Genomic DNA, 26,536 nt, shown 5'->3' on the forward strand with positions numbered 1-26,536 from the left:
GCAGGGCCCAGAGTCCAGGCTCTGTGTGTGTGTGTGTGTGTGGTCAGCGGACACGCATCTTGGATCGGTGCAGCCAGGCATCCCGACAGCCCAGGAACACCAGGAGGGCTGGCGAGTGCACACAGCTGGTGCCCCAGCTGTTCCTGGTCTTGCCCTGGTTGCCCTCTGCCGTCCCTTGATCTCCCCAGGGGCTGGACATGTGGCAGCCCAGCCACTCAGCCCAGCCTGGTGAAGCCTGCTGTGGGGACCACTGGTTCTCCTGAGGAAGGAGATGTTCCTGGGAGGGGATCAGAGAGACCAGGGCCTGTCCCCCAGACAGCCTCGGGGAAGACTGGCATGGGGCCCTGAAAGACGCTCAGAATACCCTCCACAGGCCCCGGGACCACAGTTAGAGGGACCCTCAGGCCTCTCAGCACCGTGCCTCTGTCCTACCCAGCAGGAAGGCCCCTTGGTGCTCACAGGAGCAGGACACAGGCTGACCGTTTCAGGTGATGTTCAAGGTAGCTTCAGAGACCACCCCAGGCCACTTTAGGAGTTGTCTTGCCCCAGGAACTCCAGGACCATATTCTTCTGTCCAACCACCAGGCCCTTTCTGGCCCTTCTCTGGGGCTGGCTGATTTCCTCGTGCATGTGTGCTAAGTCGCTTCCATTGTGTCCAGCTCTTTGCGACCCTATAGACTTTAGCCCGCCAGGCTCCTCTGTCCATGGGGTTCTCCAGGCAAGAATACCGGAGTGGGCTGTCATGACCTCCTCCAGGGGATCTTTCCGACCTAGGGATCGAACCAATCTTTCATATCTCCTGCAGTAGCAGGTGGGTTCTTTACCACTAGTTCCATCTGTGAAGCCCTTAAATCTTTTTTTACCTTGCTGACAGCTGTACGTTCACTCTCCTGGACCCTAAACTCCAAAGCACCTTCTGTGACATTTGCCTGTTTCCGGATTTGTTCTACCTTCTGTGGCCTAGTTTGCCAGGCTCCCCAGGCCTGCAGCCTCTCCTGGTTCCTTCACAGACATCCCTGTACTTCTCAACTTCCCCCTGGGTAGCAGTGGCAACAGGCATTCCTATTGCCTTTACAGCTTCCGAGGAGATTCCTAGGACATCAATTCATTGGCTTATTGTAGCAAGGCAGGTATTACAATTTCATTTTACAGATGGGGAAACTGAAGCCCAAGAGATCGTGTCCTGCTTAGGTCTCACAGCTGATGAGAGGTGGAATGAGTCCTGAGTCAGGTCTGTCTTGCTCTGAGCTGTGTGTAGGCTTTTCACCTATCCCTGGCCCATCCTGACTGCATTCCCTGCTAGACCCAGTTCCCAACATCCCCTTATTCTGATGGGGATAATAAAATCTCTTAGAGACAAGTTTTCAACTGTTTGCTATGTGCCAGGCACTTAAACAAGCACTTCACACAGATCATGTCATAACTCATCCATGCATCGGGGATAGAAGCACAGGGCATCCCTGTCTCCAGGGAGTTCACAGCTTCTCATCCTTACAGTAGTCCTCAAAGCTAGGTATTGTATTCCCATCTCACAGATGGGGAAAACTGAGTCCCCTCCACTTAAGTGGCAGAGTAGGGATCTGATCCCGTGTCTTCTCACTCCAGAGACCTGAACAGCTTCCCCTGTCCACAAAGCCCTCTGCAAAGCCTTGCTTCCTGCCTCCCTGGGATAACATTAAAGCAGTTACTAACCAGGACTACACAAGCTGTAACCGTCGGGTGGGCCAGCCTGTGGATACTGCTCAAGGTCAGCTGTCCCCAGCACTGGAATGAGCCAGGGAGAACGCCAGGCTGCTTGTTTGTCCAGCGTGTGTCCTTGCCCTTCGAGGAAGACTGGTCCTCCTGACTTCGGGGTGGGGGCCTCACTCAGAGGTACTGCTCCAGCCTCCTTTTCTGGTGGAGATGGAAAGTGAAGCCTAGAGAGGGAATGCATCTTGCCCAAGGACGCACAGCATGTCAAGGGCAGGACTCTTGGTTGAAACACCAAGGCTTGAGCAGCTGGACGTCCTCAGAGCTGGGAGAAGTCAAGGCCACTCCCATTTCCTCACACTGCTGGCACATTAATAAAAAATAATAAAGTAGTGCCAAAGCAGGGTTAGGGAATTGCAGCCTGTTTTGATTTTTACATTTAAATCACAATACAACATAATTATGCCAGTTGCAAGATAATTACAGGTTTTATACAAATATTAATTCATCGTGCACTGCAGGCAGTGGGGTTTGGGGACAGGATGCCGGGTTTAAATCACACGGGGAAAGACGTTTCTCAGCCCTGTTGGTGAGCATGTACGGTGTCTGCTGACGTCCTTTGAAGAAGCAGCACAGGTGCAAAACTGAGGTGGTCGCCCAACGGGAGCCCCAGGCCAGCGGCCCTGCGATGTCCCCACTCCCTCCTTGGTGGGCAGCCCGCAGATTGAGGGGAGAGGGGCCGAAAAGGAGCTGGGCACAGACTGGGCATGCCTTTGCTGATCTACTTGAGATGACCTCAAAGCTGCAGCCCCGGACCCAGCCTGAGCGGGACCTCTGGAGACCCATGGGGTGGCCTTCTCCATCGGGCAGTTCTCTCTGAGCATGTTTGCTGGACGAGGGGGTCCTGGCCTCCTCTGCCCGAGTGCCCCTCCACCTTCTTTCTAGTGACAGGAGAAGGGACCCAGAGCTTGAAGGCTGCAGCAGCAGCTAGGTCCATGGCGACAGCCGTCAGGCTCCTATCTCGGCGATCTCACCCTCGTGGCTCTCCTTAGAGTGGCCAGGCAGCCATCAATTTTACAGAGACGACAGTAAAGCCCAGGAGAGGGACCAGCCCAATCACGTGGCTTTTTAGAAGCCTTCCTGAGACCGCGTTCAGGCCTCACGGACCCACGGAAGCATGTCAGAGCCGGGCAGAGCTAGTGCAGTTTACCCGTGGGGAAAGGGAGGCCCAGAGAGGCCAAGTGACCATCCCAAGAACACACAGCTAGCAGTAGTTCATTGAATCCCAAATCTCCCAAGCTCCTGACCAGAAAACTCCCCGTTACCCAATTCCTGACCCAGTGACCTTCCCCCCGCCACCACGTGGCTACACCCCCCACACCCCAAATCCAGAGAGTGGAAGGGCCTCTCAGAACATTGCCCAACGCAGCCGCCGCCCAGAATCCCAAGTCCCTAGCACCGTCCTTTCTGCCACCTGGACGCAGAGTATAAGCCACCCTCTGCGGCCCTAATCATCTTTCTATAAATATCAGAAGCATCTCATTTCGAAGGGGCAGCATGAACAACGAGCTCCTTTGCCTTTCTGACTGTGTTTAAAATCTGATTTAGAATTAATTTCCTTTGGTCGGCCACCGGCAGACACCTTATTTGTCAAATCTCAAGCTCTTCGCGGGGGAGAGGAGAGAGGTGGCCGGGGCCCCCAGCAGCTGCCGGCCTGACAGGCGGCCTGGGCAAGGTGCCCTCGGCAGGGGCGGGAGCCCCTCCTGGCCCATGGCCGACACCGGGCACCGCAGACGCCGGAAGCGCCCTGGGTCGGCGGGCCCCAGCCCAGAGCTGCTCCATCTGTCTCGGCCATTAATTCCCGGCTCTGCCTCCAGGTCTCCGGGCTCCCCGAGGCCTGGTGATTAGTATTCTTATTAAAGATTATTTTATTTTCATTGAGCGGATTAATCTAGCCTTGACACTTTATAGCCATATGGGTATTAGCCGAGCGTGAGAGAACCACCCACCGGTGGACTGGCGGGATGGCGGAGCTGCCTCTAAGCCGAGGCCAGGTGTTAAGATGCTGGTGGGGAAAGGCCCTGGCCCCGGAGGCTCTGCCCAACCCAGGTTTGCATCCTGGCTCAGCTGGGAATCTGGGGCGAGGCACGCAAGCTCCCCCGAGCTTCTGTTTCCTCTCTGCCAAACAGATGTGTTCACACCCACTAAGTAGAGTGGTAGTAACAAGTGCTGGGCACTGTGCTGGTGTGAATTCACGCATATTCACTCCTGTCATTCTTCCAGCAGCCCTTGGAGGTGGGAACTATTCTTATCCCCATTTTCCAGATGGAGACACCGAGGCCCAGCAACTTGCCCAGCGTCACTTAGCCTTGGGGAGGGAGAGGATGGAATGAGAGAAGGAACCCAGCAGGCAGCCTGCTCCTGAATTTCTGCTCTTGACGGAAGACCCGCTGAACTCTGAATGGTCCGGGTCTCCAAGCACAAAGGCTGTCCTGTGGTGCTTCCTCAGGGCGTGTGCCACACGGAGATATCACTCCGCACGTGGACCAGTCTGCCCCTCACTGCTCAGAAAGCTCCCCGAAAGCAGCGGTAGCTCTTGTTTGTCTCCAATCCATCGCAGAAGCTCAGTAAATGTGGGTGAAGGAGCAGACGAGAGACAGAATAAGCAGGCGGTTCCCACGACATTAATCGATGTGGATCCGATGATTCCAGTGTGATAGAATGTCATTTAGCTCACCAACAGATTGGATAAATATTTGCTGGTGAAGTGTAAAGCCTGTTTCCTCTGCCTGCTTCCTGGGCTCAGAAGGACACTCTTGGGCTGTGCCCCAGGACTGGGCCTCCTGGGGGGCTCCCGGAAAGAGGAGGCAAGGTCACAAGATGTCAGCTAGGAGCGCCCCCCCAACTCCAAGCACCTGGCCCCCAGTCAGGGGCCTCCCCAAGGGCTAGGGAAGAGGTCTCAAAACAACCACATTCTCCCCAGCTCCCCAGCCTTCTGGCTTCACAGTCTCTTGAGTCTGGGAAGCAACTTAAGGACATCATCATGTCTCCTGATTGCAGGTTTCCTCCCAAGTTTGTAGAATTTTACAAATTAACAGGAGTTTAGCTATTATAATCAAAAGATATAATCAAATCAAAGGAAGCTTCTCTCAAGCCCTGAGTTTTTCCAAACAGGACTCAGCAGAGAGAGAGCCCAGTGTTTCCTGGTGGTCCCTGTTTCAAAGTATTCAGTTCCACAGGTGGAGCTGGGAGCTGCCTGTCGAGGTGACATTTGGTTCTCTTGAACTCCTGGGGTCTGTCTCTGCCCAGAGCAGATAATGGAAGGATTAGTTCACTTTGAAAACGCCCACCAGTGTTGACAGCTCTACACTGGGCCAGACCCTAGGAACTCTGAGATGAATAAGGCCCTACTCAGAGAGATCATCGGCCCTCAAGGAGAGAGAGTCAGATACGCAGATGAAAAAAACACAGCCGTAGTGTTGCAGGTGGTGAGCCTAAGCAGGGATGCAAAGGGGAGTGGCCGCGTCTGTGTGTGTGTGTGTGTGTGTGGGTGTGTAGGTGTCCACAAAGGCTGCATCAAAGGCACAGTTAAAAAGGAATTTTGAAAGAATTCGACAGGGAGATGAAGGAGAAAGGGTACAGTACGTGCAAAGGCCCTGAGGCACGGATTACGGAGACTCTCCGGTCCTCTAGTTAGACCTGAAAAAGGGAGCCTGAGAGCTGGCACTGATGGCGGCTTCCAGGGGGCTCTGAATGCCAGGCTCTGTTGTTGAGGCCACAGGAAGCCTGCGAGGGTTTGGACCAGCAGTGTCACTCGAGAGCCCCCCAGCACACTCATCTGCTCTCCCTGCACGGCTGACTCGTTCTCAGGGTGGGTCGCTTCGCCCACCGTTTACCCTCCACCACATCCTCGGCTTTATTTTCTTCTGGAAATGATTACAGCTTCATTTACTGAGTCTTCCCCACCTTGAAATAGGCCAACTCTTCGAGGGCAGAGACCACGCAGACCTTGTTCAAGGCTGTGTCTCTGGCACGCAGATCAGAGCCTGGTATAGACGAGGTGCTCCTGGAAATGGGCAGAAGGAATGGGGTAGGCTGGGGCTGGGGCAGCAGGGCTGGGGGCTGTTTGGGGGCAGAGACTCGTGACGGGTGAAGAGAGGGTCAGATGCGAGACACATCATTCCCAGCCACGGAGACGGTGGCACGGGTTCTGGGAGCGTCAGGAGCCCACAGTTCCCTGACGGTTGGCGTCACTCGGGGCACTTGTAAGACACAGCTTTCCAGGCCACACCCCTTGTTCTCCTAACTCGGTGACGGTGATGGGGCCAGGGTCTGTGTTTTCACAGGGATGCTTCCATGTCTGTCCACGCCTGGGGACCTCTGGTCTCATCACCCGTCCTTTCCAGCCATGTTTCCCGCCCACCCTCATCCCCTGGCTGGCTTTCTTGTCCCGCACCCCCCCCACGCAGGACCGATTCCTGGGGTTTTTTGGCCCCCCTTGGATTCTTCCCTGGCGGCTCAGATGGTAAAGCCTCTGCCTACAATGCAGCAGACCCAGGTTCAATCGCTGGGTCAGGAAGGTCTCCTGGAGAAGGAAATGGCAACCCACTCCAGTACTCTTGCCTGGAAAATCCCATGGATGGAGAAGCCTGGTAAGCTACAGTCCATGGGGTCGCAAAGAGTCAGACACGACTGAGCGACTTCACCTTCACTCTCACTTGGATTCTTATCCATGACCCCTGCCCCTAAGGCTGATGTCTCACTCGAGCTTACGTGCCCTGTGAAGGGCAAAGCCTGGGAGCCTGGGTGGGAGGGGTCGTTGGAGATGAGGGGCGTTCAGAGAGGTTTCTTCCTGAGCCCACTATGGGGCTGGTTCTCGGGTGTCAGGGTCCCAGCCTCCTCTCCGGCCCTGCCTTGCTGTGCATCTCTGTGTAAGTCGCCGGCCATCTCTGAGCTTCCGTGCCTGCGCCTGCGGATGAGAATAGGAAGTGGGTGCACAGCTGTCCCTTGGTGAGCCCTGGGCCCGAGAGCCCCGTCCCTGAGGCCACCTTCTCCTCCACAGCCTGTGAGCTGGGCTTCTACAAGTCGGCCCCCGGGGACCAACTCTGCGCCCGCTGCCCTCCCCACAGCCACTCCGCGGCCCCTGCCGCCCAGGCCTGCCGCTGCGACCTCAGCTACTACCGGGCGGCGCTGGACCCGCCGTCCGCCGCCTGCACCCGTGAGTACCGCCCCGTGGCCCCAGGGAGCCAGGTCTCTGCGGGTGAGGCGGGGACAGGTGACTCTCTTGAGCCAGGGATCGGTCTGGGCCCCGGGGTGACTCTGAACCTTCCACCATGCCCTTGACCTCTCTGGGCCCCCAGCTTCTTGTCATCGGTCACCTGCTATCTCTCCAGGGAAATCTTGCCTTTCCTTCCTCGGTCTATCCTCTCTGCTCTGAAGGGCAGACCAGGAGCTGGGCTCCTCCCTTTCCAGCACCGGGTGACTGTGGTCATCTTCTGACCCAGTGGTCATGCCAGTGTCCCAGGGCCCGGGGTGGGCAAGCAGTGAAGGGGGGGGGGGCCTGCCCCTGAGGCATGGCGAGTATCAGAAGATGCCCCCTATCAATGATGACCTTGATCCACTGGTAGGAGCTCTGAGTTCTAAGAGCTGCGTTAGTGTGTGGGGGAGACACATAATTGTGTCTGTGGAGCATGTGTGGCTCCTGTGTGTCGGATTCCGTGTGCACCCTGGGAAGCCTGCAGTGATCATGTCTGTGTCAGTAGCTGCTCTACAGAAGGTGCCTGCATAGGGCGTGAGCTGATCAAGTGCTTGTGCCCCCGAGTGTACAGTGCACACACGTGTGTGCATCCGGATAGCTGCAGTGGCCTCCTGAGTCGCCGTGGAGCTCTGTGAGCTCAGCGCGTGCACACCTGGCCAGCCAGGGAGACGTGTGCCCAGAGAGCATGTGCACATGCCCGTACCTGGGGGCACTCCGTGGGGCCCGGGCCTGCAGGGCTGCGTGGCTGTCAGTGTTTCTGCCGATGCAGCTCCCCACTGGCCTCCTGTTCTCCTCTGCCCTCACCCGGGGGGTGCCTGTCACCCCCAGCCCAGCTGGGAGGAGCTGCAGCCAGCTCAGCCCGCCCCCTTTGCCCGCTCTGGGCTCTTGGGACGGCGTGAGGGCGGCCTGACGTGGTGCTGAGGAGCTTTGCCCTAGAATTTACCCCCAGCGTGATCTGTGTCCCCTGCCCCCCACCTCCATCCCCACTCAGCTCCAGGCCCCCTGCAGAGGCCGCTGAGGGCCCGGGTGTACTCATATACCATGTATACATACATACACACATATACACAGAGGTGTGCTCATATACCATGCAGGCACACACAGTCATATAACATACACCCACACACCACACACACACACTCATATACACAGAGGTGTGCTCATATACCATACAGGCACACACAGTCATATAACATACACCCACACACACCCACACACACACACACTCATATACCATACACACACACACACACACACACACTCATATACCATACACCCACATATCACACCCACACACACTCATATACCATACACCCACACTCACCCCCACACACACACACTCATATACCATACACACACACACACACACACACACACTCATATACCATACACCCACATATCACACCCACACACACTCATATAACATACACCCACACTCACCTACACACACACACACTCATATACCATACACCCACACCCACACCCACACCCACACACCACACCACAAACACACACACACACCCCAAGTGTACTCATATACCGTGTACACACACACACACCCCCTCCCTCCACTCATCCTCCCAGGCCTGTGCCTTTGCCCCCTGGGGCACGTGCAGGTGCAGAGAGGAAGGTGAGGGACACGGTGACCGCTCTGGGCTCCTCAGGCTGGGTGAGCCCAGCTCTCGCTCATGAACACTTGCGTTCAGCTGGCTGGACTCCGATTTCTCCCCAGTCCCATGATGCAGTGCCCTCCACTTCTAGGAATGTTAAGTTTGCGAAAGGCTTGACTTCTGCATTCCATACCCTGCAGATTCGAAGGTTTCTCTGTGATTCTGAGATTCTGTTTTTTTAAAATCTAAGATTCCCTCTTTGGGATTCTGAGAGTTGAGATTCTGAGCCTCGGGGGTCTCCATTACCCACTGCCCCCGACCTCTGTTCAAACCCCCAGCCCTCAGCCCCACCCCTTCCCTCAATGTCCTTGTGCTGCCCAAGCTGGGGGGCCCATCCTGGGATGGTGGGGAGGGAGGGGTCTCTTGGAACGCAGTCTCCACTTGCCTCCACCACGGCGTTCCGTGTCCTTTACATGAAGTCCAGCCGGGGCTTAAGGAGCGGAGTGGAGTGTGGGAGGCAAGTGCCTAGAGCGTCTCACCAGGGGCACTGCTGTGTGCAGCCTCTCCCCAGCTCTGGATGAAAAGTCTGTGAAGCAGACCCCGGGATCCCTGTGGTCCTGTGTGGGGAGGGTGGCTTCCTTGCCCAGACCCTGACACTGCGCTCCTTAGTCTGAGGGCAGAGGCACCACCTGTGCCCTCAGGGAGCTTCCAGAGGATGCAGTCAGTGTGCCCTCTTCCCGAGGGAGCCCCAGGGATCGTGGAGAACCACAGCCCTTCCCTGATCTGGTGGGGGAGACTAGACCAGCCCAGAGGAATACCCACCAGGTCCGCCTATCTTTCTGTACGCCCCAGGGCCCCCCTCGGCGCCGGTGAATCTGATCTCCAGCGTGAATGGGACGTCTGTGACCCTGGAGTGGGCCCCTCCCCTGGACCGGGGCGGCCGCAGCGACATCACCTATAACGCCGTGTGCCGCCGCTGCCCCTGGGCTCTGGGCCACTGCGAGACGTGCGGGAGCGGCACCCGTTTCGTGCCCCAGCAGACCAGCCTGGTGCAGGCCAGCCTCCTGGTGGCCAACCTGCTGGCTCACATGAACTACTCCTTCTGGATCGAGGCGGTCAACGGCGTGTCCGACCTGAGCCCTGAGCCCCGCCGGGCCGCCGTGGTCAACATCACCACGAACCAGGCAGGTAGGCGGAGGTGCCGGTCCCCAGCTCCCCAGCCCCTCGCCCTCCGCAGCCTCAGAGCTGCAGTTAGCATTTGGGCAAGTGCCCACCTGTCTAACCCTGTCTTCCTGACCAGGATGCCGAGTTATAGGTTTTTCATGCCCTTAGAAAAATAGAACACGTGCTCTTTGTGACCCTGTGGGCTGTAGCCTGCCAGGCTTCTCTGTCCATGAACTTTTCCAGGCAAGAATACTGGAGTGGGTTGCCATGCCCTCCTCCAGGGGATCTTCCCGACCCAGGGATTGAACCCACGTCTCTTACATCTCCTGCACTGGCAGGTGGGTTCTTTGCCACTGGCGCCTCCTGGGAATCCCTCCTGTAGGTGGGAGTGATCCAGAAAGCCCCGAGGTAGACCAGCATGACCATTCGAGGCCTGGGTTCCAGAACTTTCCCCCTCCCTGTTTCCTCCCTGGTGCAGTAGGAATAATAGCACCTGTGCGATTATTGTCATGAGGCTTAGGTGAAGGAAAGGAAAATGCTGAGCCCAGCACCTGGCCCATGGTACGTGCTCAATAAATGTCATTAAAAAATAAAGTCACTCTGATCATCATTTATCAGAACAGGGGCTGCTGCCGCCTCTGTTTGGCTGCACCAGTTTGGACAAGAGCCATTTAGCTCTCTGTTTCCAGCCAGTCGTTGGGCTGAACGTAGCCCCTTTTTTGCACATTCTGGTGGGTCCTGCCTGTCAAGCAGCGGCCTGACCTGAGAGCCCTCTGTGGCGACTTTCCTGTTAACAGGCCCCTGCCACACGCCCTGTGGCTCCTCACTCCACTGCCCCTGGGTCCTCCAGCACCATGCAGGCCTGGCCCAGCGACTCCATTCCCACCGTGTTACCGAGGAGGACGCTGAGGTCTAGAACCACCCAGAGTCTTCGCGTAAAAGTGGGTCGAGTCAGGATTCGAACCCAGGTCTGTCTCACTCCCAAGTGAAACAGGCTTCCCAGCCCGGAGCCCAGGGCACCCCCGCTCCCAGAGGCCAAGGCTTCATCCTCCCAAGAGACCCTCATTCCTCATTCCATCTGAGCACCCATCAGATGCCAAGCTCGATGCTGGTGACTCAGCAAGGAGTAGGCCCTGCCTCTGCCCACGTGTCTCTGGGGCGGCCGAGGCAGGCGACTAGCTAGTCGGGGGTGAAGGGCTCAGCAGGGAACCTGGAGTTACTCACGCGACTCAGCGGCTCCATTGTTAAAAAGAACAGCCTCCCAAGAACCCACACGTCCTTCCAGCCACCAGACTACTTCATGTGGAAGCTTCCTGAAAGAACTGTCTTGCTCATACACCTGTGTCCTCTCCTCCATGGACACCTTCGGGCACTTCCAGTCGGACGTCTTTGCCCGCCTGTCCCTAGAAATTCAGCTTGCGGTGGGCACCCCTTCCCCTGCTCTCTTGCTTTCCATGCCCAGACCCACCCCACATTTTCCATCCACCTGTCTGGCCTGTCCTCCATCTCCACCAGCCCCTCTTCTCTCAGTTCAGTTGCTCAGTCGTGTCTGACTCTTTGCAACCCCATGGACTACAGCAGACCAGGCCTCCCTGTCCATCACCAACTCCCAGAGTTTACTCAAATTGTCCATCGAGTCGGTGATGCCATCCAACCAGCTCATCCTCTGTCGTCCCCTTCTCCTCACACCTTCGATCTTTACCAGCATCAGAGTCTTTTCCAAGGAGTCAGTTGTCTACATCAGGTGGCCAAAGTATTGGAGTTTCAGCTTCAGCATCAGTCCTTCCAATGAATATTCAAGACTGATTTCCTTTAGAATTGACTGGCTGGATCTCCTTTCAGTCCAAGGGACTCTCAAGAGTCTTCTCCAACACCACAGTTCAAAAGCATCAATTCTTCAGTGCTCAGCCTTCTTTATGGTTCAATTCTCACATCCATACATGACCACTGGAAAAACCATAGCTTTGACTAGACAGACCTTTGTTGGCAAAGTAATGTCTCTGCTTTTTAATATGCTGTCTAGGTTGGTCAGAGCTTTTCTTCCAAGGAGCAAGCATCTTTTAATTCCATGGCCAACAACTCTGCTCTAACAACTTCCAAAAGCTAGAGGACCCCCAACTGGTCCAGGACCCTCCTCTCTTTCCTACTCACCCAGCTCCATCTCTCCTGAGTGAGGACTCCTTATCAGGGGTCCTCCAGCCTTTGGAGGGTGAGCAGTGGGGAAACAGGAAGGCTGCGGCCGGAGTGGGCAGGAGGGATGAGGTTACAGCTTCGAGAACGGTCCCCTCCATTTGGCTGTGGCCGGGTTGACATCTGACATTCCCGTCAGGCTCACGTCAGAGGCATTTGCCCAGAATGCAGGAGGTGGGGAGGAAATGGGAGGATTAGGGAATGAGCCCGGGGGTGAAATGGTGATCTAGTGTGGCAGCCAGGGTACTTGAGCTCATGTGGGCAGTGGGTCAGCTCATGTCCCTCCTCTAAGTAGCCAGCGCCACCCCGGTCATGCCCTCCAAACCCAGGCAGTGAGGGCGCCAGTTCCTTTGACTCTTTCCCTCCCTTCTCCCTTGCTTGGTCCTTCTCCGAGAGCTCCTGAGATCCTGCTGCACACCCCCTGAGGCCCTGGGCGGGCACAGGCAACATGGAAACGCAGACATCAAGGTGGATTAGAAGGGCTGCTCGGTAGGGCTGGCAGGAGTCCAGCAAACTTCCAGTGGGTGGGCTTGACCAGCGAGGAGGAGGCAGTGGAAGTTGGGGTGGTCAAGGCTCATGTGGGTCCAGCCAAGCCCAGCACCCTAGATGGGAACCAGGCTACGCTGACCCCACGTGACTGACCAGGGTGGCCGTCAGTGATTTGCGAGGAGGAGCGGAGGGGACTGGTTTTCCTGGGGCAGCGGCAGGACACTTAGCAGGGTGAGTGTGGTCCCAACTAGCATCCCTGGGCCGTGCCTGGGCAAAGGACAGACAGAGACCAGTCCCCAATGTCACCCGTCTATCCATCTGACCTAACCGAGTCCCTCCCCCACCCTCCGCTCCCTAGCCCCGTCCCAGGTGGTGGTGATTCGCCAGGAGCGAGCAGGGCAGACCAGCGTCTCGCTGCTGTGGCAGGAGCCGGAACAGCCCAACGGCATCATCCTGGAGTATGAGATCAAGTACTATGAGAAGGTACCACCCACGGGGCCGGGAGCGGGGGAGGGCGGCAGGCGGGGGACCCGAGGCTGACCACCCCCCTCCCACGGGCAGGACAAGGAGATGCAGAGCTACTCCACCCTCAAGGCGGTCACCACCAGGGCCACCGTCTCGGGCCTCAAGCCGGGCACCCGCTACGTGTTCCAGGTCCGAGCCCGCACCTCGGCCGGCTGCGGCCGCTTCAGTCAGGCCATGGAGGTGGAGACCGGGAAACCCCGTGAGTGCAGGGAGGGGGAGGGCAAGGGCACGGGGCCAGGGTCGCGGGGGTCAGAGGAAAGGAGCTAGTGTGTGCTGAGCCGGTGCGGGAACTGATTGGCCTGTTTATAGGTGAAAAAAAAACTGAGGCTCAGAGAAGGAAGGTTACAGACCCCGGGTGATAGAGCTCGTAACAACCCATCAGCCAGGGCCATCATGGTGCCCTTTGTTGACAGAATGACCTTCTAATCGGCCCGAGACCCTTCAGGGAGTTGGCGGTGTCCACCTCCCAATTTTTCAGGCAAGAATGTGAGGGTCAGAGCAGTAAAGCAGATTGCCCACGGTTACCCAGCAGAGCAAGACTTCAACCTGAGCGGTCTGAGACAGACTCTCTGCTCCTTCCCCAGTATCGTGTACCCACCCCGACCTCCGCCCAGAATAGCGCTTCCCACAGCATCATCCAGGACCGCCAGTCACAGCAGCCCCTGGGAAGTGTCAGAAATGCTCATTCTCAGGCTCCACCCCACATCTTTGGAATCAGAAACCCTGGGACTGGAGGCCCAGATTTCGGTTGGATCAGAACCCTTGGGGGTGATTCCAGAGCACATTCAAGCCGGGGAATCCTCTGCCCGCCGCCCCCCTCCCCCATCTCCAGCCAACTGGGGTCTTCTCCTATACTCAGCACCTTCCAGGGGTCAGTGCTAGGACAACAGGTTTTCAAGGCTGAGTTGACACCCTGCCTCTTGCCTGGCACGTCCTTGGAACTTGTGTGTCTCAAGTGCTCTTAGGTTTGACACCACGTTGGCACCGTCCAAGTAGGAATCCTGCCTGACTCCGTGCTGTGTGTCCTTGAGTAAGTTCCCTGAGTTCTCCGGGCCTCAGTTTTCTGGTCTGACAGCTCACAGTATTGCTGGGATCTCCCTGGAGGAGTTGTGGGTTAACTGACCGGAGTGTGCGGTACATCCAGCTTCGTCATTTACAGTAACAGGCAGGGCAGGTGGTTTTGGACTCGTAGGTGAGAAAGCTGAGGCTCAGAAGTCTAGTGATTCTCCCCGGGTCGCACTGTCCCAGGAAGTGGGGGCACCAGGTTGGGAAGCTGGATGTTGAAGCGGCAAGTTGTAGAGGGGAGGGTCGGGGCAGAGGCAGGTGCAGCCTATGTCCCAACTCTGGGCTGGCTCAGAGCTGAGGAGGCTGCCACCCGGCCCCAGGAAGGCTGCCAGACCTCTGAGGCCAGGGCTAAGAGGTTAGGCAATGCCCCCACCCTGGTTTCCCCCGCACAGGGCCCCGCTACGACACCCGGACCATCGTCTGGATCTGCCTGACCCTCATCACTGGCCTGGTTGTGCTTCTCCTCCTGCTCATCTGCAAGAAGAGGTGGGTGGTCCTGGGCCCCCGGCCACCCTGAGCCCCTCCCCCTGGAGCACTGTGTCTCCTGCCTATCCCCAGCCCTCGCCGAGCCAGTAACCCTTTGTGCTTGGGGCAGGGCTGCCTTATGGACAGACCTGTTCTTTCCCTCCTTCCTGGCACATTTCTCCCTCTCGCCTTCCACACTCAGGCCCACCTCCCGTTTTCCATCCACCTGTCCGGCCTTGTCTTTCTGCATCTCCAGCTCTCTAACCAACTTCTGAAAGCTGGAGGACCCTGGCCCATCCAGACCCTCCCCTCTCACCCGCTTACCCTGCACCTTTCCTCGGCAACCTTGTCAGGGTCCGCGGCTTTGAATTCCACCTTCACGCTGACATCCCCCCAAGTGTGGCATCTGCACAGGCCTCTCCCCTGAGGTCCAGTTGCCCGCTCCCATCTCCACTCGAATGTGTTTCAGACACACAGCACCCCCAAACCAGCCCCTCCCCAAACCCTGTCTCAGAATGTGGCACCACCGTTCGTGGCATGACAAGCCCCAAACCTGGCCATTATTCTTGGTTCTCCTTCCCTCACACCGTGTCCGCCCACCAGCCAGTCCCACTAGGTCTCCCTGCAGCGTGACCCCCTCCATCTCATTCAGTCCTAACAATGCCCCAGGGATGTATAGATTCCGACCTCATTCTGCAGCTGAGTAAACTGGGGATCAAGAGAGGTGAGGCCACTTCAGCTAAATAGGTGTCAGAAGTGGGACAGAAAACAGATCTGTTAAAAAACTGAAGGCCAGGTTCTCAGTCACTCTTCCACTCGGTTCCAGAGGGAAGTGGGGTGGGCTTCAGATCCCGCTCGGTGAGGATTGGAAAGATCATCCATAGGTGGAGAAACTGAGGCCCAGGGGAGGGAAGGGGCTTGCTGAAGTCACATGGCGGAGTTGGCGTCAGAAGCCTCACCTCCCAGACTCTCTGCAGGGAGTGCTTTTGAGCCAGGAATACCTTAGATTTTGCTGTGAAGGCTGAGTGGACTCAACTGTGTAAACTATACAGTGTTTTTTATGAAGTTATTTTTAAAATATTTATTTATTTGGCTGCATCGGGTTTAGTTGAGGCATGCAGAATCTTGTGTTGCGGTGCACAGATTCTAGTTGCGGCACATGGACTTAGGTGCTCTGCGGCACGTGGGACTTTAGTTCCTTGACTAGGGATTGAACCCACATCCCCTACGTTCCAAGGCCGATTCATAACCCCTGGACCACCAGGGAAGTCCCATGCCGTGTTTGTGAATGTCAAGGACGTCCCAAGGGCATGAGCTGGGGTGGCCAGAGCTGACTTGAAAGGGGGTGGGAGATACAAGGGGGGAGTTTGCATGTGTCCATGACGGGGGTCAGGGCTGAAGCTGGGGACCATCCCACTTCACAGGCACTGCGGCTACAGCAAGGCCTTCCAGCACTCGGACGAGGAGAAGATGCATTATCAGAACGGGCAGGGTGAGTGCAGGAGCCCCGGGGGGCCGGATGGGAGAGGGGCGGTCACAGCAGGAGCCAGTGCTGGGCTGGGGCTGGAAAAAAGGAGAGAAGGGAAAAAGCGCCCACAGAAGAGACTAGAGCCCCGGAGAGAGAGACGGCAGGGGGTCACACAGCCCCCAGGGGCACAGTGCGGTTCAACTTTGTTGGGTTTGCAGAGGATTCTAGAGATCTTCTCTGGAGAAGGCAATGGCAACCCACTCCAGTACTCTTGCCTGGAAAATCCCATGGACGGAGGAGCCTGGTAGGCTGCAGTCCATGGGGTCGCTAAGAGTTGGACGTGACTGAGCGACTTCCCTTTCACTTTTCACTTTCACACATTGGAGAAGGAAATGGCAACCCACTCCAGTGTTCTTGCCTGGAGAATCCCAGGGACGGGGGAGCCTGGTGGGCTGCCGTCTATGGGATTGCAGAGTTGGACACAACAGAAGCGACTTAGCAGCAGCAGCAGCTAGAGATCTTCCCAGGGAACTGCACAGATTTCTGCACTCACACATATGTTCACACACAGGTTTTTTGGGGAGGAGGGGTCATATACTCTTGGACAAGAACCCTTGCTACAGAGAAATTTTTCAGGACCCTGCAGAGACCTCAGAAAACAAGGCAAATATGAGGACACCTACCTCAACACTCCACTTCTTTGCCCATGGTAGAATCAGTCATGGTACTGATTCCCATGGAGCCTGAATGTGGTCTCAGAATCCTTCTTAACCTAGTCTTTTAGAGACCCACTTTCCATCAACATGAGTCAGTACTGTGGTGAAACCACTCTTGGTCACACTCCTACCCTAGGAATGAGAAAGATCTTCATAAGGACCTTGGGTTAGTTTGACCAATTGAGAAGGATCTTGTGGATCCTGAAAGTGAGCCCAGAAATATGTTGGACATACTCAGAACTCACTAGAAATGCCCAGATCCTCTAGAGACCTCAGAGCCATTCTGCAGAGACCCCGCTTTCACTTGGCAAGCACTTACTGGATGCCTGCTGTTTGCTCCCCACATTCTGAGGTTCCTGAAGATGCTTCTCATCCCACCCTCAGACCCTTCCCAGACTCAGGGAAGGGCTGGGAGGGAACGTCCTCAGGGACCCCAGTGATGGGCCTCCTCTCCTGGCCCCTCAGCACCTCCACCCGTCTTCCTGCCTCTGAACCACCCTCCAGGGAAGATCCCAGAGGCTAAGTTCCATACAGAACCACACACCTACGAGGAGCCAGGCCGGACAGGCCGCGGTTTCACCCGAGAGATCGAGGCGTCTTGGATCCACATCGAGAAAATCATCGGCTCTGGTGAGCTGCAGGGCTTGTGCGTGTAGGGACGTCATGGAGGTGCCCGGGAGAAGGGCACGCTGGGCAGAGAGAGCGGGGAGCCAAGGTGCCAGGTGTGGCCAGGCACATGGGTATGCAAGACGGGGCGAGTGCAGAGTTCAGGCGGAGGAGGGGACGGTCCCCCCGCCCACCCTCTGCCTGCCCCACTTGGGTCCGTCCACAGGCGAGTCCGGGGAAGTCTGCTACGGGAGGCTGCGGATGCCGGGGCAGCGGGACGTGCCCGTGGCCATCAAGGCCCTCAAAGCCGGCTACACGGAGAGACAGCGGCGGGACTTTCTGAGTGAGGCGTCCATCATGGGTCAGTTTGACCACCCCAATATCATACGCCTTGAAGGTGTCGTCACCCGTGGTAGGTGCCAGGCGGACAACAGCCTCAGCCTTCAGAGCCCCTCCTGCTGGGGTCCATCCGTCCACCACCCTGCCCTGCCCCATCCTGCTGGCTCAGGTCCCTGGATGGCTTGGCAGGGAAGGGGCCCCAGAGCCCAGGACCAGAGTGAAAACCCTACATTCCCTGGGCCTCGTGGTGCTGGCCCAGCTCCTGGGAGCTCACAGTGGGGCGGGGGACGGCTTGTTCATGGGGTCACAGCCCTGCAGCCCTGATCCCACCAAGAGCCACTTCCTCCCTGTTGCCCCCCGCCCCCTCCCCTCCAGGCCGTCTGGCAATGATTGTGACCGAGTACATGGAGAACGGGTCTCTGGATGCCTTCCTGAGGGTGCGTGCCCCGCTCTGCTCTCCACGTGGGCTGGGAGAGGGAAGTTCAGTCTGGGTGATGAGAGATCATGAGAGGCCTCCAAGTATCCCCTCATCCCCAGAGCTTGGGCCTAACAGACCTGGGGAAGGAGGAGCCAGGCATGAAGAGGGTCAGCCCATGCAAGTGCCTTTCAGCCCCCCATCACGTGAAAGCCCCTCTGCTGTGGATCCTGCCGCCCTGTTCTGCACGCAGGCTGAGCGGTGCCTCTGTGGGGACTCAGGGCCCCACCCAGTGGGGAAGCACAGGGCGGGGGCCACAAACCCCGAGATTCCCAGCCTTCGCCGGGCCATGTGTCTGTTGGGTGTTCAGGGACAGGGCCACACCTCTCTGGGTCTCCCTCTCCCCTTGGGCAAAGTGGATGACCAGTGCTCACGCCCCACCTGCCTACCTCTCAGGGTTGCTGGGAGGGTAGACGAGACGTGAGAACAAACCTTCGACAGGAGCATGCTTCTTAAGCAGGGAGGCCCTTTGTGAACTTCAAGGAGCCTTCCTGAAGCCCGCGCTGCGTTCCTCTGCAGACGCACGACGGCCAGTTCACCATCGTGCAGCTGGTGGGCATGCTCAGAGGCGTGGGCGCCGGCATGCGCTACCTCTCGGACCTGGGCTATGTCCACCGCGACCTGGCTGCTCGCAACGTCCTGGTTGACAGCAACCTGGTCTGCAAGGTGTCCGACTTCGGGCTCTCCCGGGTGCTGGAGGACGACCCTGATGCTGCCTACACCACCACAGTGCGTAGCCCACGCCCCACGTGTCGTTAGGGAGGTTGGAAATTTCGGGGTTGCCTCCAGCCTGGGGCGAGTCCTGTCTCTTCTCTGCACCTCTGTTTGCCCCTCTGTCAAATGGGTGCAAGCTTTCCCGCCTTTGTGCCATTGCGGAGACACCAGGGCTGGTCCCAAGGTCCCTCACTCACTGGGAGATTTGGGGAGAGTTGGCTTCTCTCTGAATCACACATCCACTCTGCAGCTGTCTCTAAAGTTTGGCTAAAACCCCCAGCATTTTCACAGTGTGTTCTGTAGGGATTTGGGCATCTTGAAAGGGGCCTTAGGGGCTGCCTTAGGGGTAGAGGTCCCCCACCTCTGCCTCAATCAGAGCCTGCCCTTAGGGTCTCACCCACTGAGGTTTCACTTAGATAAAGGATTTTGTGACCAAAAAAGGGGGCGGTAAGGGGAGCTGGAAACCTACAAGACCACGTCGTCTGGGCTTCATCACTTGTTCAGGCATCAGTTCAGTTCAATTCAGTTCAGTTCAGTCGCTCAGTCGTGTCTGACTCTCTGCGACCCCATGGACTGCAGCACGCCAGGCCTCCCTGTCCATCACCAGCTCCCGGAGTTTACTCAAACTCGGGTCCCTCGAGTTGGTGATGCCATCCAACTATCTCCTCCTCTGTCGTCCTCTTCTCCTCCCGCCTTCAGTCTTTCCCAGCATCAGGGTCTTTTCCTATGAGTCGGTTCTCGGCCTCAACCTGTTGACCGGCTCTTACTGAAGGTCGCCCGGGTGCCGAGCCCGCCACCCACTGTCTCTCGTTCAGTCTCCACTCCTGCTCCGTGTGCAGGTCCCCCCCGCATCAGAACAGGTGATCGTGGAAGGTCGTGGAGGCCGTGTCTCTCCAACCAGCCTGCAAGTTTCCCAGCCCGGACCCCTGCGCTCAGCTCCCGGTCAGGCTGGGGAGGTGTGCTCAACACGCGTGTGTCCGTCACAGGGAGGCAAGATCCCCATTCGTTGGACGGCCCCCGAGGCCATCGCCTTCCGGACCTTCTCCTCGGCCAGCGACGTGTGGAGTTTCGGGGTGGTTATGTGGGAGGTGCTGGCCTACGGGGAGCGGCCCTACTGGAACATGACCAACCGGGACGTGAGTGCTGGAGCCGGCGGGGCGGCGGCTTTCCGGGGCCCGGGGGCGACGGGGCCGCTCCAGCCCAGCGCCGTGTTCCCCCGCAGGTCATCAGCTCCGTGGAGGAGGGCTACCGCCTGCCCGCACCCATGGGCTGCCCCCACGCGCTGCACCAGCTCATGCTGGACTGCTGGCATAAAGACCGCGCCCAGCGGCCCCGCTTCTCACAGATCGTCAGCGTCCTGGACTCGCTCATCCACAGCCCTGAGAGTCTCAGGGCCACGGCCACCGTGCAGAGGTGCCTGGTGCCCACCCCGGGCCCTCCCAAGCCCGGCCACCTTCCCCGCTTGCCCTGGACAAGGCCCTGGCTTCGTCCGGGCCTTGGGACGGCTCCGCCCAGACCCCTGCATCACCCAGCCTGGGCCCCTGACCCCTGTTCACACCTCGCCTTCCAAGCCCGGGGAAATCCCTTAGCTGCTGCTGAACCTGAGGGTGGCCGGTGCCAGTGTCTCCTGGCAGGCCCCTTACCCCGGGCCCCGTTGTCTCAGGTGTCCGCCCCCCGCCTTTGCCCGGAGCTGCTTTGACCTCCGAGGGGGCGGGGGTGGCAGCGGGGGCCTCACCGTGGGAGACTGGCTGGACTCCATCCGCATGGGCCGCTACCGGGACCACTTCGCTGCCGGGGGTTACTCCTCCCTGGGCATGGTGCTCCGTATGAATGCTCAGTGAGTGTGGTGGGCCCCCGGGGACGGGAGGCGGGCAGAGGGCCGGGGGTGGGGCCAGAGGCGGAGCTGCTGAGGTCAGCAGCTCCCGGGATGGGTCCCAGCCTCCCAGGTCAGCACCGCCTTCCTTTCCAGGGACGTGCGTGCCCTGGGCATCACCCTCATGGGCCACCAGAAGAAGATCCTGGGCAGCATCCAGACCATGAGGGCCCAGCTGACCAGCACCCAGGGGCCCCGCCGGCACCTCTGACCTAAACCCAGCCAGCCCCGGGGCCCCGCCTGCCATCGGCGGCGGACTCGCGAGGTGGGCGGTCCCAGGCCTCTGCCCTTCCGCCTCAGCTGCCTTCCGCTCAGAAGCCAGGGAGACCGAGGATTCCGCCGCAAGACCCGGACTTATCTGGGGGTCAGGCCACCTGGGAAGGGACTTTGGCGCCTGGCAGAGGGCAGAGGGCCTTCTCTTTCCCAGGAGCTGTAGCGTCAAGGCCCCTGAGATGTCGCTCACCTGCCCCCGTGTGCGTGCAGGGCTGTGTGTGCGCACTCACCTTCTCACGAGGCCGTGGGAGCCCTGGTGAACATGTGTGATCCTGTGTGTGTGTGTCCATTTTTCAGGTCCCCCATGGATGTGTGTGAGTTCCGGTCACCGTGCTTATTCGTTCAGGCTGGGCGCGTGTGTGTGTGACTGTGGAGGGCATGTCACGAGCGTGAGGATGTGTGAGAGAGGAGCGCAGTGTGACACATTGCCCCTCGAACGTGGGCCCGGGTCCCAGCACCCACGGGGGCTGGGCGAGGCTCAGCCCCTCCGGCACACCTGGAGTCCGGAGCCAGGGGCTACTTCCGAACCTCACCAGCACCAGGCCCACCCTAGTTCTCTGCCCGGGTGGGCCCACCCCCGGCTCTATCTCAGGTCTGAGCCCTCCCTCTGGCTGGTAGGGGCAGGGGTCACCTGCTTCCCCCACCTGTCTCCCATCACTGCTTCAACAGGAAAACAGGGTTCCCGGCCAGCCTCTCTGGCCACCTTCTGCGCAGGCATCACCACGGCATACACGCGATGCCCTTAGCTGAATTTGGCTACCTGGCCAGGGGCCAGGGGCCACCACCTTCTTCCCAGTCTCTGGTACCCCTCCACAGCCCAGGGCTTCTCACTTGGAAGGGCCTCTGCCAATGTCACTGCCCAGCCCTGGCCTGCCCTCCGCTCCCCAGCCCCATGCCCAGGATCTAGGCATGGGGCCTAGATCCTAGTGGGATCCTAGATCCTTATGGGACCATAAGATCCTCGTTTTTCAGCCCCAAGTCCACCCCTCCTTCACCTTCTGGGCAGACCAAGGGAGTGTGTGTGCCTTGTCCAAGGTCACACGCAGCTTCAGAGTTTCAGAGCTGCGCATCTGCAGGGGGCTCTTTCCCCCAAATCCTCCCACACAGAAGGCAGTGGGTGGGAGGGACTTGGGAAGCCCCAACCCCGCCCCCACCGACTCAGTTGACCCTCCCCCTTGCGGCCCACCAGGGTATGTAAATATCTTTTTTCTACCATGTCAGAATATTATTTTTCCTCACTCCTGACAATGCAAAAATGGTCTTCAAAGCACATAAAAAAAAAACAAAAAACACCCAGGGTGAGAAAGCCCCATCCCAGGGGAAGCTGGCAGGGCCTACGGAACCCCACCAAGCAGGATACTTGGTGAGCCCTGCCAGCCCCCAGGGAGGGGAGAGCCCAGCCCCACCCCCCCGCCCAGCCCTCCCCGTAGCCAGCACCGCTGTCCCGCGGAGACGCCAGCACTGAGCCCCCTCTCCCTCCTGCAATAATTCGGGGAGCCTCAGCCCCGCCCAGGTGCCGCGGCCAGCTCTCTACACCTCTATATATTATATTACTATATCGCCGAGCTGTTCTTCCTTCCTATGGAAGTCGGAAACGTGGTCAGGACACGATCCGGGGAGGACCCTGTCTTCCTCCCACCCCCATCCCGCTCTCCCCCAGTTCCTGGACTCCGGATCCTCATGGTCGGGGGGCACACAGTGGGCCTGGCACTTGGAAAACTGTGGCCCCTGCCCATGGTGTGAGGCGCCCCAGGGACCTGCCTCTCTGTGGGCTCCATCCTGAATCTTGTACTTGCCCACAAGGAGAATAAATTCTGCCTCATCTTTGCCTGTGTCTCCTGTTTCTTTCCATCCCTACAACTTTGACCTCTCCTGGTAAGGAAGGAGCAGCCTTATGCTGTGCACCTACTGTATGCAGCCCATACATTCCCCCCCTCCCTCTGGTCTTCTCATCTATCCTAGGAGGTAGGATTCATGTGCCCATTTCATTATTAGAGGAAGCTGAGTTTCACAGAAGTCAGCTTGCCTGAAGTCAAGTTTTTTTTTATGGTAGTCTGAATCAAAATCCAGGTTCGTCCAATTCTGAAACACATCCTCTGCTAGGAAACATCCCTAATTCTCTCTTCTCTGAGCTGCAGATGGCACTTAACCCTGGAGCTTGATCCCTTGTAGCTGGGCATTGCCCTGACCTCGCATTCTCTTGGGGACTCCCCTGGAGGAGGAATGTGTGAGGAAAGGTCTTCTCATGGAAACAGCTTCCCTGGGAACAAGGAGTCCATTGAGAGACCTGGGTGCTATGGGGCAGGGAAGGAAAGGCAGGATGCAGGCAGCTTCATGGTTCTATCAGGGGCGCAGGACACACCTCTGCTCCCAGAGAGAGGAGACAGTGGCAGGAGACAGGATGGTGGCGTCAGAAACAGAGCAGAGCCCAGCTGTGTCCATTTGAGTCCGTGGCTCAGACATTTGGGGAAAATAGCCCTGGGGTCTTGCTGATGAGCAAATAAATGATCTCCAGCTACCCCACCAGCTGAGGGAAGGGTCTTCATTCCTGCCCCTTCTCCAACTTGGGAAAGGAGGACCAGAGAGGAAGCCCATGTAGTGTGTTTCCTACAGTCTCACTAAGAATCCTTCTCAGAGAGGCCAGGGTCCCATATGGCAGAACCCTCACGTAAGCCAGAGCTGTTGGATCTCAAGCCAGATGTATATCCCTCTGAAACTCCAGGCTTTGCCCCGTGGAACCAGCGGTTTCCTGTGAGGAAGAATGTGTTACTACACAGCTCTCTTCTTTAAGGACCAAGCATCAGAGCCTCCTGAGCACCTACCATGGACTGGGTGCTGCTGGGGATACAAAGATGGACATTCAGCCCCTTCTGTTCAGAAGCTGAGAGCAGGTGGAAGTACAGAGAGCCCAAAAATGCTTCCCTCGATCAGATCCAGGAGGCTATGTCCACCAAATGGTACACACAGTGGGATAGAGCAGGTCAAAGGAGAAAGGGGGTAGGGGGGGGGATCGAGCCTGGAGGGCCAGGGCCATCATCAAGGACTTCCTGGAGGAGGGAGTGTTCAGCTGGGCATCGGAGGATGACAAGGGTTTGGAGATTCATTTCCCAGGCAGCCCCCTGTGCACGGGTGGAATGGAGAGGAGAGAAAGAATAACAGCCACGGGAGAAACAAACTGTGCTCGTGGTGGGAAGATTCCCTATTATCAAGTTGGCCAGTAGCCTCCAATTTAATCTATACATTTTATTCCCAATAAGATTTGAAATGAGGTTTTGTCTGCAGCTTGACAAGGTCATCCCAAAATGCATATGGAATAATAAAGAACCCAGAATAGCTAAGACAATTTTGAAGAAGAAAGAGAGGAAGAGGAAGGAAAACTTACCCTGCCAGATCTCAATAATTGCTACAAAGCTTTAAATAATTAAAATCATTTGATTTGTTCCCAGGAATAGAGAAACAGAGAAGAAGGGCAGAATAATGACTAAGAAGAGATCCAAATATATCTGAGTGTTTGAAACATTAGGACAATTAAATACTCCCATGGAAAAAGATAAAAGTACATCCCCATTCACACCACTCACAAAATAAGTTCCAGGTTGATCAAAGTCCTCTCAGCAGATGTAAAAGCAGAGTACAAAGCTTTTCAAACAAAACAGGGAAATAACTTTAAGATCTCAGAGTAGAAAATAAACAAGACACAAGCACAAATGACAAAGGGAAATGATAAATCTTATTTCATTAAAATTGAAAACTTCTACATGACAAAAAATAAGCAAATTTGTTAAAGCCACAGCTGGCAGAAGATATTTGCAACTTGGATAACCAACCAAGAGAGAATTAGTTTCCAAAGTAAAAAATTTAAGCTTCAAAGAATCAATTTACCAAAAACATTCCACAGCAGTAGGAAAACGGACAAAAGATGTGAACAGACAAGTAACAGGGGAAGAAATTTGAATGCCAATAAAGGTAGTAACAAGATTCTCAATATCACTAGTGAGCATGGAAATGCAAATTAAAACAAAAATTAGATAGCATATTACACAATCTGATTGGCAAAATTAGTCTATAACACTAGTATCGATGAGTGTGGTGGGTGGGGGCGACAGCAATGTTTGTAAACTGCTGGTGGGAATGTAAATTGGTACAACTACTTTGGAGAAAAATTTGGAAACAGTCAGTTTTAAGATGAGCAAATCTGAGACGCAGTGGCTCTGCCTTCGGTTAGGTGTGTGCCTGTCTGAAGTTAGGTCCCCTAAGCAGTGTCTGAGATTCTTGTGCAGGTGGTTTATAGAGGGAGGACTCTCAGGTGAAGAGAGGGGGTCAGGCAGATAGCGTAGGAGGAAATATTAAGTAATGGTAGGTTCTCAGCTGGAGATTATCTTCAATCTGACCCCATGGGGAGCTCTGAAGCATTAATAACATTGCAGAGTGAATCTGCCTTGAGGCAAAGAGGCCAGGCTTTTGCATCAGTCATTGGCTTATCCATCAGTCATTGATGGATAAGACTTATCCGGCAGTCATTGTCTGTATCCATCAGTCATTGGCTGTGGGCTGCCCAATGTAGGGGGTGGGGTGCAGGGGGGTAACATAACTTCCTGGATGCAGAAGTTCCCTAGAAGCTATGAGCAGCTGTGAGTCCCTAGGAGCCAGCACTCACAGCAGCTGGGGGATGAGTTGCACCTGCAGGTCATAGAATCTGGGTAAGAACCCAGAGTGTTTTCTATGCATCCTAGAGAAACTCATGCATGCATGCATGCCAAGTCACTTCAGTCATGTCTGACTCTTTGTGACTCTATGGACTGTAGCCTACCAGGCTCCTCTGTCCATGGGATCCTCTAGGCAAGAATACTGGAGTGGGTTGCCATGCCCTCCTCCAGGGGATCTTCCCGACCCAGGGGTTGAACCTGCATCTATGTCTCCTCCGTTGACAGGCAGGTTCTTTACCATTAGTGCCACTTGGGAAGCCCAGGAGAAACTCACATTCATGTGCAAAAGGATATGTGGTCAAGGATATTCATCACATCTTAGTATGTGATAGAAAAATGAGGAGCAGTCTAACTGCCTCTCAGCAGGAGAACAGGAAAATAAGCTGCTTTATAAACACAATGAAATCATCTATCACAGTTAAAATGAACAAACCAGATCAACATGTTCCCAATATGGATAAATCTCCAAAACATAAATATGGAGTGGAAAAATAAATGGGAAAGAAATGTGTACAGTATTATACCATTTATATAAACTTTTGAAATATATGTAACAACAGAATTAAAGGTTTTGCATGCATAAATAGAAGATGACAGTACATGCCCAGGACAGTAAACCCCAGCTTCAGCTTACTCACTTCTGTGGAAGAAAGGCAAGGAGGAAAGAGGTATTGAGCTGTATTGATCATGTTCCATCCATTTTCTTTTTTAAAAAAGAGAGGGCTTTGAAGCAAATATGACAAAATGTTAACACCCATTTAACCTGGGTGGGCACATACCTGTATGTTATTTTATTTTCTGATTTTCCTGTATGTTGGAATGTTTTCTAATTAGAAATTAAAATGTTTTAAAACCACAACGGAGGGTGTTCTGAGGAATCTCAGTATCTGGGAGAAACCTGAATCAGCCCTT

General features: G+C 56.3%; 1 protein-coding gene across 4 annotated transcripts in view; it reads left to right on the plus strand.

Annotated features, from left to right (window-relative positions):
* The window catches only part of EPHA8 (EPH receptor A8), a 36,172-nt gene extending 13,438 nt beyond the window's left edge, over positions 1-22,734 (plus strand). Inside the window, exons 4-17 of one of the 4 annotated variants that reach the window (XM_070458885.1) lie at positions 6,752-6,907; positions 9,409-9,744; positions 12,758-12,882; positions 12,961-13,123; positions 14,382-14,475; positions 15,879-15,946; positions 17,104-17,268; positions 17,471-17,656; positions 17,959-18,020; positions 18,578-18,787; positions 19,612-19,908; positions 19,995-20,185; positions 20,436-20,609; positions 20,742-22,734. In XM_070458885.1, coding sequence (XP_070314986.1) covers positions 6,752-6,907; positions 9,409-9,744; positions 12,758-12,882; positions 12,961-13,123; positions 14,382-14,475; positions 15,879-15,946; positions 17,104-17,268; positions 17,471-17,656; positions 17,959-18,020; positions 18,578-18,787; positions 19,612-19,908; positions 19,995-20,185; positions 20,436-20,609; positions 20,742-20,856 — 2,342 coding nt within the window. In that variant the 3' untranslated portion in view covers positions 20,857-22,734. The remainder of the gene's footprint in view (positions 1-6,751; positions 6,908-9,408; positions 9,745-12,757; positions 12,883-12,960; positions 13,124-14,381; positions 14,476-15,878; positions 15,947-17,103; positions 17,269-17,470; positions 17,657-17,958; positions 18,021-18,577; positions 18,788-19,611; positions 19,909-19,994; positions 20,186-20,435; positions 20,610-20,741) is intronic. The other 3 variants (XM_070458886.1, XM_070458888.1, XM_070458887.1) reach the window with 3 other exon arrangements.
* The last annotated feature ends 3,802 nt before the right edge of the window (positions 22,735-26,536 follow it).

The sequence above is a fragment of the Odocoileus virginianus genome, chromosome 30 (genome assembly GCF_023699985.2).
Source record: "Odocoileus virginianus isolate 20LAN1187 ecotype Illinois chromosome 30, Ovbor_1.2, whole genome shotgun sequence".
Lineage (NCBI taxonomy): Eukaryota > Metazoa > Chordata > Mammalia > Artiodactyla > Cervidae > Odocoileus > Odocoileus virginianus.